General features: G+C 37.4%; 1 protein-coding gene across 6 annotated transcripts in view; it reads left to right on the top strand.

Annotated features, from left to right (window-relative positions):
* Positions 1 to 15181, top strand: part of LOC150102651 (UDP-GalNAc:beta-1,3-N-acetylgalactosaminyltransferase 2-like) — a 322880-nt gene that overhangs the window by 247038 nt on the left and 60661 nt on the right. For all 6 annotated transcript variants that reach the window (XM_090399028.1, XM_090399029.1, XM_090399027.1 and 3 more), the window contains one exon: positions 8562 to 8693. In XM_090399028.1, the coding sequence (XP_090255154.1) occupies positions 8562 to 8693 (132 nt within the window). The remainder of the gene's footprint in view (positions 1 to 8561; positions 8694 to 15181) is intronic.

Below are 15181 nucleotides of genomic sequence, written 5' to 3'. Positions count from 1 at the left end.
ATTTCTGGCACGGGCAAGCGGTCCCCCCCCCCCTCGAAACTTGGGTTTATCGTCCTGTAAACTCGAGAAAAGTGGTTCCAAGACTGCTGTTGTAAATTACCGACCGATTAGCATATCAGGAATCATTGTTAAGGTCTTAGAGAAATTAGTCAAGAAAAGAATACAGGATTGGATAGATGAAAATGGGATATTGTATGGGGGACAACATGGTTTTGTGAAGGGTAGATCATGCCTCAGTAACTTGCTCACGTTTTATAACACAGTGACGGCTGAACTGGATAGGGGTAGTGGGTTTACAGTGATACTACTGGACCTTGCCAAGGCCTTTGATAGAATAACACATGGAACCCTAATCAGTAAACTGGAGCAGATGGGGATGGATATAGGGTTGGTGAGATGGATAGGAGGGTGGTTGAAGGAGAGATACCAGACAGTGGTTTAATCAGGAGTGGAGTCAAAAAGACGTCTTGTGACTAGTGGAGTGCCGCAGGGCTCTGTCCTTGGACCACTGCTTTTCAATTTGTTCATCAATGATATTGGAAAGGATTTGAGAGGAAGTGTTCACTTGTTTGCTGATGATGCAAAGTTGGGTAGAGCAATTGTGAGTGCACAGGATGTCAAAATTTTACAGGATAATTTGGATAGTTTGGAGGACTGGGCTAGGAAAAATGGATGTCAGTTTAATGTGGCAAAGTGTAAGGTTATGCACTTTGGGGTGAAAAGAATAGCAGCAGTATATCGCATTGGTGGAACCGTACTCCAGGAGATTGATGAGGCCAGGGATTTGAGAGTGTTGGTGGATAGGGAATTGAAGTTTAGGGGGCACATTGCAAAAGTGACTAAAACAGGTCACCAAATCATTTGTCTTCTGAAAAATACTTTAACATGCAGAGACAAACAAGTTGTTGTTCCTCTGTATCGAGCCTTGATAAGACCCCATCTGGACTTCTGTGCCCAGTTATGGGCACCAGGGTTTCTTCTCAATGGGGAGGAAGTGGAGAGGGTCCAGAGACGAGTGACCAAGATGATAGCAGGTCTGTGGAATGAACCTTATGAGAATAGGTTGAAGATTTGTGGATTGCAGAAATTGGACGATAGGCGAAGGAGGGGTGATATGATTGAGACATTCAAATTACTGAAGGGTTTTTATAAGATTGATCCAGAAGATATTTTTGAAAATATGACTGGTGGTGGGAGGACTAGGGGCCATGCATGGAAGCTGGGCAAGAGCGTGGTTGACAAGGGTGTTAGAGCTAGGTTTTTTACTTGGAGAGTGGTGAATGAGTGGAATAAGCTTCCAGAGTCTTGTGGGTGCTACGACTGTGAATGAGTTCAAGGCAAGATATGATAGATATTGTGTGAATGTTGAATAGTTGTTCCAGACTTGATGTTAGGGCCTCCCTCGATGAGTTTGTCGACTCCTTGGAGTTTCCCGGAACAATAATAACAATAATAATAAATAATAAAATTGACACAATTTTCTTGAGTTTACGGAACCCACATTATTTCAGATAGTAACACATCCTGTTAGGATTAGGTACTAAGAGATGGCAGCACTTGTTTGCTGGTCTCTTCATTGGTTGCTGCCTATAATTAGTGATAGTCATTGGCCAACTATCCCTGATTGGCTGACAGTGAAGATTGAACTGCCCACTCAGTCTCCATAAGTTAGATAGGATTAAAAGGCCTTGCCTACTCCCTATAAGGGAATAAAAGGTGTTAGGCTTATTATTATTATAAAATAATCATATTTAAAGCAAAGCATTTTGGTTATAAAGATTATCTGTTAGGAGTTTTACCTATATGCTTAAAAAGAAAGTTGTTTATGCACATCATTCATTAACATGCCTTCCATTAGCTATGGAAATGTAACATGGATAATGACCAGAAAAGCAGGAAGACAGATTGCAAGTGGAAAAGAGCCTTTCTGAGGAGAATGGAATTAGAAATAACAGAATTAGAGAAGTGACTGGGGTTGAGGATATTGTCAGGTATTGTAAAGCATATAAATGGAGATGGTCTCTGGCCATGTTAGCAGATTAATGGATGAAAGATGGACAAAATAAAGCAATGAATGGATGCCAAGAGAGGGAAAGATTTGCCAAAAAACAAGATGCAGGTATGATATAAGATAGTGGACATCAGCTATATATGGAAAATTTTGGAAAGAGAGAGTAGATGGAAAAAGCTAAAGAAAAAGCAGTTGAACATGTGAGAACTCATATTTTTTGCATGGAAAAGGATATTAAAATTTTGGAGTCTGAAGTTACTATTATATGATGTGTTTGTGCCTGGAAAGCTACTCTACATGTACAGCCCAAAAAGAAAAATCTTACCAGAGTGAATGTAAGTGAAGTGAAATATTCTTGTGAGAAATAAGACAAGACTGTTTCATTAAATTAAAAATGGCAGATTTTGCTCACATCACTGGAGAATAGCAAGGAAATTTATGTTTAAGGCTTACTTTTTGAAGCTTGAAATGGAATGTACTGTCATTGGTAAAATGTGATTTGAGATTAGTGAGAGAGGATCATTTTTTCAGGAGAAAGAATATGGGACTAGAGTACCCAAATATCGGTTAGGATATGGAGAAAAGAAGCAATTAATAGCATACTTAGTAAACAACTAGAGAGTAACTGGCAACCCAGTTTCAAAGAGTCAAAGGCAGACTGTAAGCTGGTAGTTTGGTAAGAAGTTTTTGTGCTAGGCACTATTGAATGCTCTGGAAATGTCAATAGTGACAACACGAGCTTCTCCAAACCTTTCCAAATGATGTTTTCAACTAATGTAACTTAATCTGCATGAACACACAGTAAAATTTTAATGATTTTAAGCTTTTAACTTGTTGTTAAAAGCTTAAAACAGTTATTAATTATATGAAGAGCCAAAGGCTTCAATTCAGCAACATGAACTTATTTAAGTTAATGGATATTTGCATCCCATATTGTTTCTTAGTCGAATAAGAAATGCAAAGAGTTTCATGCCGAATATGGAAACTATATAAAGTTCGGCAATTCCAAGCATAAGCAAATACCTGGATAGCAGCACCTGACCCATTTGGTAGTGCAAACTGAGGCAACTCATTGAAAGGGTGGAGCAAGCTCTGATCACTATTCTTGGTATTTACCCATAATGTGAACTTAGCTCCTAGGAGCTGTATTACTGTTCTACATTATGAGAGAAGGTCACTATCCAGACCGGTTTTAACCTTATGTATAGGTGAAGCGGGCTCTAAAAATAAGACTTTAAAGATAGCAGCACCTGACCCATTTAGTAGTGCAAACTGAGGCAACTCATTGAAAGGGTGGAGCAAGCTCTGATCACTATTCTTGGTATTTACCCATAATGTGAACTTAGCTCCTAGGAGCTGTATTACTGTTCTACATTATGAGAGAAGGTCACTATCCAGACCGGTTTTAACCTTATGTATAGGTGAAGCGGGCTCTAAAAATAAGACTTTAAAGATAGCAGCACCTGACCCATTTGGTAGTGCAAACTGAGGCAACTCATTGAAAGGGTGGAGCAAGCTCTGATTACTGTTCTTGGTATTTACCCATAATGTGAACTTAGCTCCTAGGAGCTGTATTACTGTTCTACATTATGAGAGAAGGTCACTACCCAGACCGGTTTTAACCTTATGTATAGGTGAAGCGGGCTCTAAAAATAAGACGATCCCGAAAGATCACCCAACTCAGCGTTGTTCCACTCGATGACAGGCTCACCCCATCACAGAGAAGAACTTCTCAGCATTGGCTCTACCCAGCGGCAGGCTCTCCCCACCACCAAGCAGAGCCATAATCTCAGCAGTGGCCCCACTTAGAGACGGGCAAAAACCTACCTCCAAGTGAAGCCTCTTAAAGCCAGATCCGCCCCGCACCGGTTTCCACCCTCATTGGGGTCTCATCAGTAAGACCGGTTTCAACCTTTATTGAGGTCTCATCAGTGAGTAGGTAGACCTAGTTAGTACCAAGTTTGTAGCGAACAGAACTTACATCCCTTCTGTGAGAATTGCCAAGAAGGTGTCCTAATAAATTACTAATTATATGAAGAGCCAAAGGCTTCAATTTGGCGACATGAACTTATTTAGTTAAGGGATATTGCATCCCATATTGTTTCTTAGCTGAATAAGAAACTCAGAGTTTCATGCTGAATATAGAAACTATATAGAGTTCGGTGATTCCAAGCGTAAGCAAATATCTGGATAGTATCATTTGACCCATTTGGTAGTTCAAACTGTGGCAACTCATAGAAAGGGTGGAGCAAGCTCCGATCACTATTCTTGGTATTTACTCATAATGTGAACTTAGCTCCTAGGAGCTGTATTACTGTTCTACATTATGAGAGAAGGTCACTACCTAGACCGGTTTCATTCTCATTGCTTTTCAGTGTTGCTTTTAATGGCATTACAAAAAGAAAGAGTCTCGATTTTTTTTTTTTTTTCCAACTGGTTACTAAATTTGCTATGTGATTAGGGATAGTAGATGACTTTCATTGCCAAGCATGAGATTATTACATTCCTGATTTTAGATGCCTGAAGTTGTCTTGAGTAAAAAAATAAAAAAGTACCATGTTTGGAGTGGGTTTGCTGATTATCTAACTCTTATCATAATGTCAGTTCTAATTGTGTTTTGATTTATACCTTTTTTTGCGTGGAATTGTCAAAAAAAGAAGAAAAGTACCAGCTGTATCCTGAAAATGTTGAAATAAAAATAAGAAATTTTCTCTGAGTAATGCCATGGTTATTTGATTACTAAAATTTATTTTTTTAATTATTCAACTAGTTTTGTTGATCCTGTGATCAACAGAACTAGTTGAATAATTAATCTGTTTTTTTCCTGACATCTACTACAAAATTGGAAATATTACCCATATGATTAACTTTTAGTTATCAGCATTGGTTAGCATAAGTACCCGTGACTTATGTATACCCATTATAGATCCCTGGCTCCATACTTAGGTTAGTGACTGAACAAATAATGGGTTTCATATCCTAAATCCTGTAAGCTGAACTTAAAGTACATGATGTTAAGAATCATACTTTATTATTGGATTTAATATTACACATATGATTAACTTTTAGTTATCAGCATTGGTTAGCACATTATTATTATTCCTGACACCTCCAAGGAGTCCGAGGGCTCATCCTGGGAGGATACCTACAACTGTCTCAACCACTACATCGAACTTCTACTACAAATCATCTCCATCAACACCATCTATCGCCCACCACAAGTAGTATTTTTTGTCTGTAAATTGCGTGTGTTCTGAAGGGCCGATTTGTCTGCATGCGGGATGAAAAACCCAAGTTTCTGGGAGAAAAATCCCTGCTACCTCTGTATGAGATCGGCTAACTCACCTTCGATTGAAATCGTCCAGATAAAGATTCCTCCCATCGCGACGAGAATCGAACTTAGGCCTATTCCAATTGAAGGGCGCAATGTACCGTCATTCTTCCAATTGCGCAACGGAGGCGACATTAGCCTAAGTTCCCATAACTTATATATACCCATTATAGATCCCTAGCTCCATACTTAGGTTAGTGACTGAACAAATAATGGGTTTCATATCCTAAATCCTGTAAGTTGAACTTAAAGTACAAGGTTGTTAAGAATCATACTTTATTATTGGATTTAGTTGGCATATCATCTCTACCTCTTCTTTGAATATTCAAACATATTCCTTATAGGATATATATGACAAGATATTTGCTTCATTACATAACCATTGGGTTATCTTATGTGGTAAAAAAAAAAGCTAATATAAAATGATTCTCAACAACATGTATTCAACTTTTATAAAAAGGCCTACTTTTTAAAGATGACACTTGAGATCTAATTATATCATGTCAGAATTCTCTCTGTTTGTGTTAATGTCTGTAATTCATATTGATAAATTTATTTTAGAGACTACAACTATGTTAAGAATAATTACTTTAATTTCTCTACATTTCAACCTTTATATGAAGGTCATCATTTGGAGTATACACATATATGTGGATGGCATTGATTGGAGAAAATGGTATAAGGACAACTGCTGCAGAGGATATAGATGAGATATTTAATGAACAGTTCATAAAGGTTTTCAATCCTTTTGAATGTGACATCATGGAGAGTTTGAGAGCAGTGCATGATGAGGAGCAGAAACTGACTGTAAGTGAGAAAGAGGTATATTGGAAATTAAGCAAACTTTATATTAATAATGCTGGACTTATGATGTAACACATATTTGAAGGAATGTGCCAGGGAGTTGACATCTGACTTGACATAATTGTTTAATATGAGTCTTACATTGGGTCAAGTTCCAGAGGAGTGGAAGGAAGACAAGATTGTTCCATTTCATACAAGAGGTGAAAGAATTCAAGCATTAAATTATAGGCCAATCGGTGTGTCAGGTATTGTGGATAAAGTGTTGATGAGGTTGGTGAGAATCAGAATCAAGAATTCGGTTGACAACAATGTTATTATCTTTGATGGACAGCATGGTTTGCTAATGGGAGGTCATGTTTTAGTAATCTGCTTACTTATTACATTAAGGATGATAGCATTGGACATGAGAGATGGATACACAGTAGTATACTTAGACTTTGCAAAGGCTTTTGATAGATTACCGCATGGTAAGTTGATAGTCCAACTAGAGCAGATGGGGTTGGATATTAGACTAGTGCACTGAATTGGAGATTGCCTGTCTGAAAGGTATGAACAAGTTATGTAGGGGGAAGCAATCTCCTGGAAGAGGAAAGTCACTGGTGTGCCTCAGGGATGTGTTTTATGGCCATTGCTGTTTAATCTGTATAATAATGATATTAGGGAAGATTTGAATGTAGATATACAGCTGTTTGCAGATGGTGTGGCCCTACAAGAAGACTTGTATGGATTGAATGAATGGGGAGTGGGGATGCCAGTTCAATGTTGCAAAATGTAAGGTTCTTTAAATTTTGAGAAACTAAAATGGGATGTAGAATTTACTCTTGGTGGGGATATATTGTTGGAGGTTGAGTTAATAAGAGATATTGGAGTGATGTTGGATAAGGATCTAAAATTTAGATAACACATTGCCAAAATTGTGAGGATAACACAACAAATTCTTGGAATGATGCAGGGGACACTGACTTGTAGAAGTTAAGAGATTCTTGGTCCATTGTGTAAGGCCTTTTGGGCCACACATGGACTACTTTGCACAAATTTGGTCACTGGTTTTTAAGAGGATGAAGGGATGTTGGAGAGAATCCAGAAGCACTTACTAAGGTAGTTTTTGATCTCTGGAATGTTGAACATGAAGAAAGTTTGAGAAGATGCAATCAACTGAGTCCAGTGGATAGGAGGAAGAGGGGTGATATGATACAGACATTCAAGTTGGTAAGGGGTTGTTATAGAATCAACATTGAAGAGATTTTTCCTAAAATGGTTGGAAATTGGGGGAGAACAAGAGGCATCCCTTGAAACTGTATAAGGTGGGTGCGAACAAGGGGGTGAGAAACAGGGTTTTTTGCATAGAGAGTTGTAAATGATTATAATGCATTGCCTGAGAGTGTGTTGTCTGCAAAGAATTTGAATATGTTTAAGGCACAGTATGATGAGCTGTGTGTATGACAAAATGGACCTCCTAGATGAGTCTGTGACTCTATGGAGTCTTAGGATAATAATAGTAATATACAAAGACATGTTACATTACATTTCAAACAATATGCTAAAGTGACAGTGATTTGATCAAGCATTTTCTACTGGCCTGACCTCTAGTGGGGAAAAAAAACCACATCAAAGCTATATCCTATTTATAACATGGTCAGAGAACAAATTCATATTAATACTTTTAATACAGCAATAGTGGTGGTCTAATGAATACTTTAACATAACTATTTGTGATATTAAGGCTAAGATCCTGGATTACTACAGTCCTAATTATAAATTATAATGGCTCTATTAAAAGTATTAATATGAATTTGTTTCTCTGACCATGTTATAAATAGGGTATAGCTTTGATGTGTTTTTGTTTTATTCCCCAACTAGAGGTCAGGACAGTAGAATAATGGTTAATCAATTTATCGTCATTTTGGCATACTGTTTTTAGTAATGTAGCTTTTTATACATGTGTATGCATAGTCCAGATGATTTTAATATTAATGTCAAAATGTTGGAAAATAATCTTAACATGGTTATAGTCTCCATTGTAGTCACAATTATAGTCTCCATAATTGTGATTGCCTGTGAAAATACTAGTGGTGGTGGTCGGCAGTAGATGGCTTTGGTGTAGATGATGAAGGTAGTTGTGGTTGGTGGAGATGGAGAGTTGTAGAGCAGGTGCCCTCCTACGATGAGTCTTTGGACTCCCTGGAGGTGTTATGTAATAATAATAATTTATCAATATGAATACTGATCACTGTGTAACATTAAAGGAAAGAAGATTGTCTCTAATGTTGTTAACAATAATTTGAAGTAGCTTTCTGAATAGTTGACCAGTAAGTAAGTAATGTGGTGTTTCACCATGCTGTTACTTATAAAAACAAATAGTTATCATTATGAAGATTTAATCAAATATGCAGTTAATGTTAATTTTTTTTTAAGGCTCACAGAGAAGCATAATTTCTCATATCTTTTAAAGGCTGATGATGATAGTGTGCTCAGTATGTCTCACATTATACAGGAACTACAGATGAATCCATGGTTTCATAATGCTAAAAGATGGTGGTGGAGCAGGTAAAGAAATTTAAAGTTGGCAGTTTTATATAATCAGTATTATATATATATTTTTTAATGTGTGGTTCCCACCCATGAAAGGTTATTATAAACCTATAGTACATGTTGTACTCTGGTGTGCTAAGGATTTTTTTGCCATTTTTTTATCCATTATAAAAAAAAAAAAAAAAAAAAAAAAAAAATCAGCTAACGCCTTTTTATTCCCGTATACGGGAGTAGGCGAGGCCATTTAGCCCTATCTAACTTTTGGAGACTGAGTGGGCAGTTCAATCTCCACTGGTACCCAATCAGAGACAGATGGCCCAAGGCTATCACTAATTAAGCGGTACGCAGTGAAGAGAGACGGCTCAAATGTGCCGCCATCTCGTGGTCCCTAACACAATATATTTAATGTCTGAAATAATGTGGGTTCTACGGTCGATTTTCTTGAATTTACAGGACGAAAAACCCGAGTTTCCGGGAGGAAAAACCTGCTTGCCTGTGCCAGAGATCGACTAACTCGGGAACCGGTCGAAAAAAGGCTTGGAAAAATTTCCTCTAGTCGCTGACTAGACTCGAAACCAAGTCTTTCTTCGTGCGGCCAAGCGCGGCGGTGTGCAAACGCCACATCCTCTGAGCTACACAGGCTCTTCCATTATATATATATATATATATATTTTTTTTTTTTGTAATTTTTTTTATTTATTTTTACACAGTCCAGAAACCTTGCTAAAGAGACCAAACAATTAACTTTTTCAAACCATTTCAAGCCTCCAGGGGATGATATTCATCTCCCACCTAAAGACAATCACAAACATCCATGCCCACAGTGGGATTTGAACTCATGACCTGTTGGTCAGAGAGCGAATATACTAACAACTTGGCCAAACAAGATTAATTTTGATTAATTAACTATTCAGTGATGTTTTAGCATTTATTGTAATATGTGGAATAGATTCTAAAAAATAAAACATTCAAATAATTGTCATTATATCAAATATAAATATATTTGAAATATATAAAATATGAAATATATCAGTAAAGTAAAAATAAAGATTCCAACTTCTGGAAAAGTGCATGTTAAAGATATTTTCTTTTCTTTTAATGAAAATGTAATACTGACAGTAAAATACACTTGTCTCTTAAATTTAGCATCTCTGAATTTTCAAACATATTTCATATAAAATATATATGACAAGATATTCGTTTCATTTCATAACCATATGCTTTTCTTATGTGGTAAAAAAAAAGCTAATCTAAAATGATTTGAGTTTTTAAAATTAATTAATATATAAGTTTATTCTTCTTCTTCTTATTATTATTATTATTATAGCTGAGAAAGGATTGGCAATATTTTTTTTCTTAATGAGGTATTTCCAATTCATTTGAATATATCTCGTTAAGAATAAAATTGGATATTTTAGTGCATGTATTATTATTATTATTACCACCCCAAGACCTCATGGAGTCAAAGACTCATCTGGGAGGTCCTTTTATCACACACACACAGCTCATCATACTCTGTTTTAAACACATTCAAACTCTTTCCAGACACCACATTCTCAGGCAAGGCATTCCAATCATTCACAACTCTGCACGAAAAAACCTGCCTCTCACTTCCCTACTCACACACTCTTTATACAGTTTCTAGGGATGACCTATGGTTCTCCCCTGATCTCCCACTATTCTCTGTAAAACTTCTCCAGCATTGATCCTGTAACAACCCCTTACCAACTTGTAGGTCTCTATCATATCTCCCCTATTCCTCCTGTCCACCAGACTCTGGAAATTACATCTCCTCAATCTTTCCTCATACCCGACATTCCAGAAGTCAGAAACTACCTTAGTCAGCCTTCTTTGGACCCTTTCCAACATCTCTTCATCCTTCTGAAAACCCGGTGACCAAATCTGGGCACAATAGTCCATGTGTGGCCTAATCTCTGCCTTATACAACGGAACAAGAATCTCCCTACTTCTACGTGTCAGTGTCCTCTGCATCATTCCCAGAAGCCTTTGTGTTGTCTTCACAATTTTGGTGATGTCTCCCCTAAATTTTAGAACCTTATCCACTATCACACCCAGATCTCTTATTTCCTCTACCTCCAACAGTATATTCTCATCATCATCATCAAATTCCTGCCATGTACCCTCAAGGGGTGTACAGGATATGACAGTACTACATGAAAAAATTACATCATTACTAACTTCCTATCTACAATTTTCCTCCAAATCAGTCTGTTAATTATCAAGACTCCAATATTATCAGATCTTATATTTCTATCGTCTAAGGCACTTTGTACCGTATCAATCCACCTACATCTTGGTCTTCCTCTTGGTCGTTTTGCTGCCAACCTGGCAGAGAACACTTGTTTTGCTAATCTTTCTTCGCCCATTCTGTTTAAGTGACTATACCACCTGAGATTAGCTCTGCTACCGCATTCCTGGATGTTGACAATGTCAAGTTCTTTCCCAATATCCTCGTTTTTAATATGATATTGCCATTGATGCCATGTGTTCAGGCCTATAATCTTTCTCAGGACTCTCATCTGCGGTCTCTAGTCTTTGGTCAAGTGTTTTACTTCTGACCCAGCTCTCAGATCCATAAGTTAAAACTGGTTTGAACACTGTCTTGTATACAGCTAATTTAGTGTTCCGACTAATTTCTCTCTTATTCCATATGAATTTATTCAATTGACTTCCTACCATACCAGCTTTGCTGATTCTGTTGTCTATTTCTATATTTAATTTACCATCTTCAGTAAAAATCGTGCCTAAGTAGCTGAAATGTTTCACTTGTTCCACAGGTTCTCCATTCACAACACAGTTGACATTTTCAATGATTCTGCCTATTTTCATTGTCTTTGTCTTTTTATTGCTGACCTTCATACCATATCTATTAAAACAGCTATTCAACTTAGTCAGAGAATCTTGCAGACTTGTAGCAGATTTATTTAGTAGTATAACATCATCTAGATAAAGCAAAGAGCTGACATTAACATCTCCAATTTTCATATCGTGTTTAATACCACTTTCCTTCATAATGTAGTCCATATAGATAATGAATAACAGAGGGGGATAATGTACATCCTTGTCTGACACAAGATTTAACATTAAACCATCTTCCTGTACTTCCTTCAATTCTAACTGCTGACTTGCAACTCAAATAAAGACTAGGTATTGCTTGATATAATGCCCCATTGACACCATATAACTGTAGCCTATTGAATAGCTTCTCTCTTGGCACATTGTCATATGCCTTTTCCAGATCGACAAAACTTAAATACAGATCTTTGTTATATTCCCATGCTTTCTCTACTATTTGTCGTAAAGTGAAAATCTGATCCTGACAGCCTCTATTTGGCCTGAATTCAGCTTGTTCTTCACCAAGCTTTTCTTCCACAATTCTTCTCAACCGTTTCTCAAGTATACTTGCATAGATCTTGCCAGGAACACTCAGTAGGGAAATACCTCTGTAATTCTCACATTCAGTTTTATTTCCCTTTTTATATATGGGTACTATGAGAGCATCTACTCCAATCATCGGGAATTCGTCCCTCTGTCCAGGCTTTCTGAACTATGCAGTGCAGCCACTGTAAGACTCTTATATCACCATACTTCAGCATTTCTGGTCGAATATCATCTACCCCTGCTGCCTTTCCACATTTCCAGCCTTTAATGGCTTTTTCTACTTCAAGTATGGATATGTATTCCTGACTACATGCCTGGTCAGTGTTATTTACCACTGTGCTGTATATATTCTCGCCAAGCATAAATTCTATCTCCCATCTTTGTTTTACAAATTTTAAAACCTTACATTTTGCAACATTGAACTCACATCCTCATTTCCATGCCCAGTCACTCAAACTATTCAAGTCTTCCAGTAAGGCCACAACATCTTCACTACACTTCATGGTTCGTCCCAACTCTGCATCATCTGCAAACAACTGAATATCTCCATCCAAATCTTCACCTATATCATTAATATATAAGTTAAACAGTAATGGACCTAAAACAGACCCCTGAGGCACTCCACTAGTGACTTTCCTTTTCCTGGATATCGCTCTCCCATACACAACGTTGATACCTATCAGATAGCCAGTCTCCAATCCAATGCACCAATCTAATATCCAACCCCATCTGCTCTAGTTTGACTGTAAACATATCATGAGGTACTCTATCAAAAGCCTTTGCAAAATCCAAGTATATTACTGTGTATCCTTTTCCTCTGTCCAAGGAAGCAGTCACTTTATTGTAATTAGTAATATCTCCATCCAAATCTTCACCTAAAACATGTAAAGCAAATTACTAAAACATGACCTCCCTTTAGCAAATCCATGCTGTCCATCAAAGATAATACCATTGTTATCAACCCAACTCTGTATCCTAGTTCTCACAAGCTTCTCCAACAACTTAACCACAACACGTGGCACACAGATAGGCCTATAGTTTGTTGCTTGAGTTCGATCACCTCCTTTACGAAGTGGCACAATCTTGCCCTCCTTTCACTCCTTAGGAACTTGACCGAGTGCAAGACTCATATTAAAAAAATATGTCAAGGCAGGTGACAACTCCCTGGCACATTCTTTCAGAATACGTGGTGGTATATTATCAAGTCCCACAGCCTTATTAACATCTAGTTTACTCAACTCCCCATACACCTCTTGCTCACCTACAGTCAGTCTCTCCTCCCCATCATCAACTGCTCTCAATCCCTCCATGAAGTCATATTCACAAGATTGAAAGATCTTTATGACCTGCTCATTAAGTATCTCCACCACATATTCTGCATCAGCTGTCTTTATACCATTTTCTCCAATCAATGTCATCCTTCCATAATTATTCTTTCTTTTGCTGGCTACATCGAAAGAACTCCTTAGGATTCTTTTTGGCTTCATTAGCCAACTGCTGTTCATACCTCTCTTTAGCTAATTTCAATAACCAAGTCACCCTCCTTGCTTGGTCTTTGTAGACCTCATGGAATTGGTTATTTCCACTTCTCTTATGCTGCCTCCACAGTGTCCTTTTTCTCTGTATCGCATGCTTAATCTCTTTATTCATCCATCTCACACCCACCTTATTTAACCTTCTCACCCTTGGAATACATTTAGACATTGCATCTACTAAACAGTTTTTGAAAATCCCCCAAGCTGCATTGATCTATTTTCTAGCTAACTCCTCATTCTACGCTACACCTGCTAGCTGTCTCCCGAGCTCTTCATAATCACCCCCTTGTAGTTCCACATATACCCTTTTCTCACAGAGGTCCTTGCACTGCTGGCAACCACCCAGGTAATCACCTGGTCACTATCACCAATTGGTGGATGATTTGACACCTCATTTATAATTACATCCTCTGATGAGATGACCAAATCCAAGACCCTCAACCTCTTGTGCCCTCTGTTACATACTGTCTAAGGTAGTTATCCCTCAAAAAGTCAAGAAACTCATTTTCTTTACTTCCAGTTGCTATCTCATCATCCCAGTCTATATTGCCATAATTAAAATCACCCATAATCATCACCCTTTTCTTATTTACTTGGCTAATTTGATTGTACATTTCATTATCACACCATCCACATTACCTGGTCTATAACAACATCCCACCAAGTATTTGATTCCATTCACCTCTATCTCACACCATACTGCCTCAAAACCACTGGCACTATTTCCCTCTTGCATCTCTACTTTATATGGACATAACTCTTTCTCTATCATCAATAGCATTTCCCCTTTCTTTTTACCCCTGCTATCCTCATGAAACACATCATACCCATCCATCTCTATTCTTGTCAGGATGCCATCCTTTTTGGGTGAACAGATGCAATTAGCGCAACCATTTCATCTGCCTTGTTTCTTATAATTCTAGCATTTGTATACAAACACAATGTATACATTGTATTTAGTAACAGTAAATGTATACAGTAACAATGTATACATTGTTACTATGAAAGCATATCTTCTTTAGTTGTAGGCAATGCCAAATCAGATCTCTAGGTTGCATCTTTATTGTCCGATGAAATACCATCATTTTGTTTATTGGAAGTCTGAAGTGACCACTGCCATGATTGGTCTCCAGAATTAGAGCTTCAGAATTTCTCTCTCTCTCTTCTTATATGTAGTGTAAGTGCTATGATTCAGTTGATTCAGTGATAAATATTAGTGATATATCCATTTAAGTAGATTAATATATAAGCAAAACATCAATTCTTGAGAACCTGCAAATTCTGGAGATGTTATTGCATTCCCAAAAGAAATCAATATAGTATGGACTCATTGCTCAGTTAGTTTTAGATATTATTTAGATTATTGAGACTATATTTCTTTGGTGGCATAGAAAACAAAGTGGCAGTGGCACTTCAGTGGTGAACAGTGTGAGCAAATTCTGGAAGGTTATTTTTTTGATGGCATATGCAGAATAAAAAATAAATAAAAGAAAAAGAAACTATGCAGGTGGCCTGAAAAGTTCTCAGCCTTGACCATAGATTGCAACACTATTGGCAAGAGATTTT

Source organism: Typopeltis vanoorti, chromosome 10 (assembly GCF_054136105.1).
Source record: "Typopeltis vanoorti isolate ZY-2024b chromosome 10, IOZ_Tvanoo_1.0, whole genome shotgun sequence".
Taxonomy (NCBI): Eukaryota; Metazoa; Arthropoda; class Arachnida; order Uropygi; family Thelyphonidae; genus Typopeltis; species Typopeltis vanoorti.
This window is presented reverse-complemented; position numbering and strand designations above follow the sequence as displayed.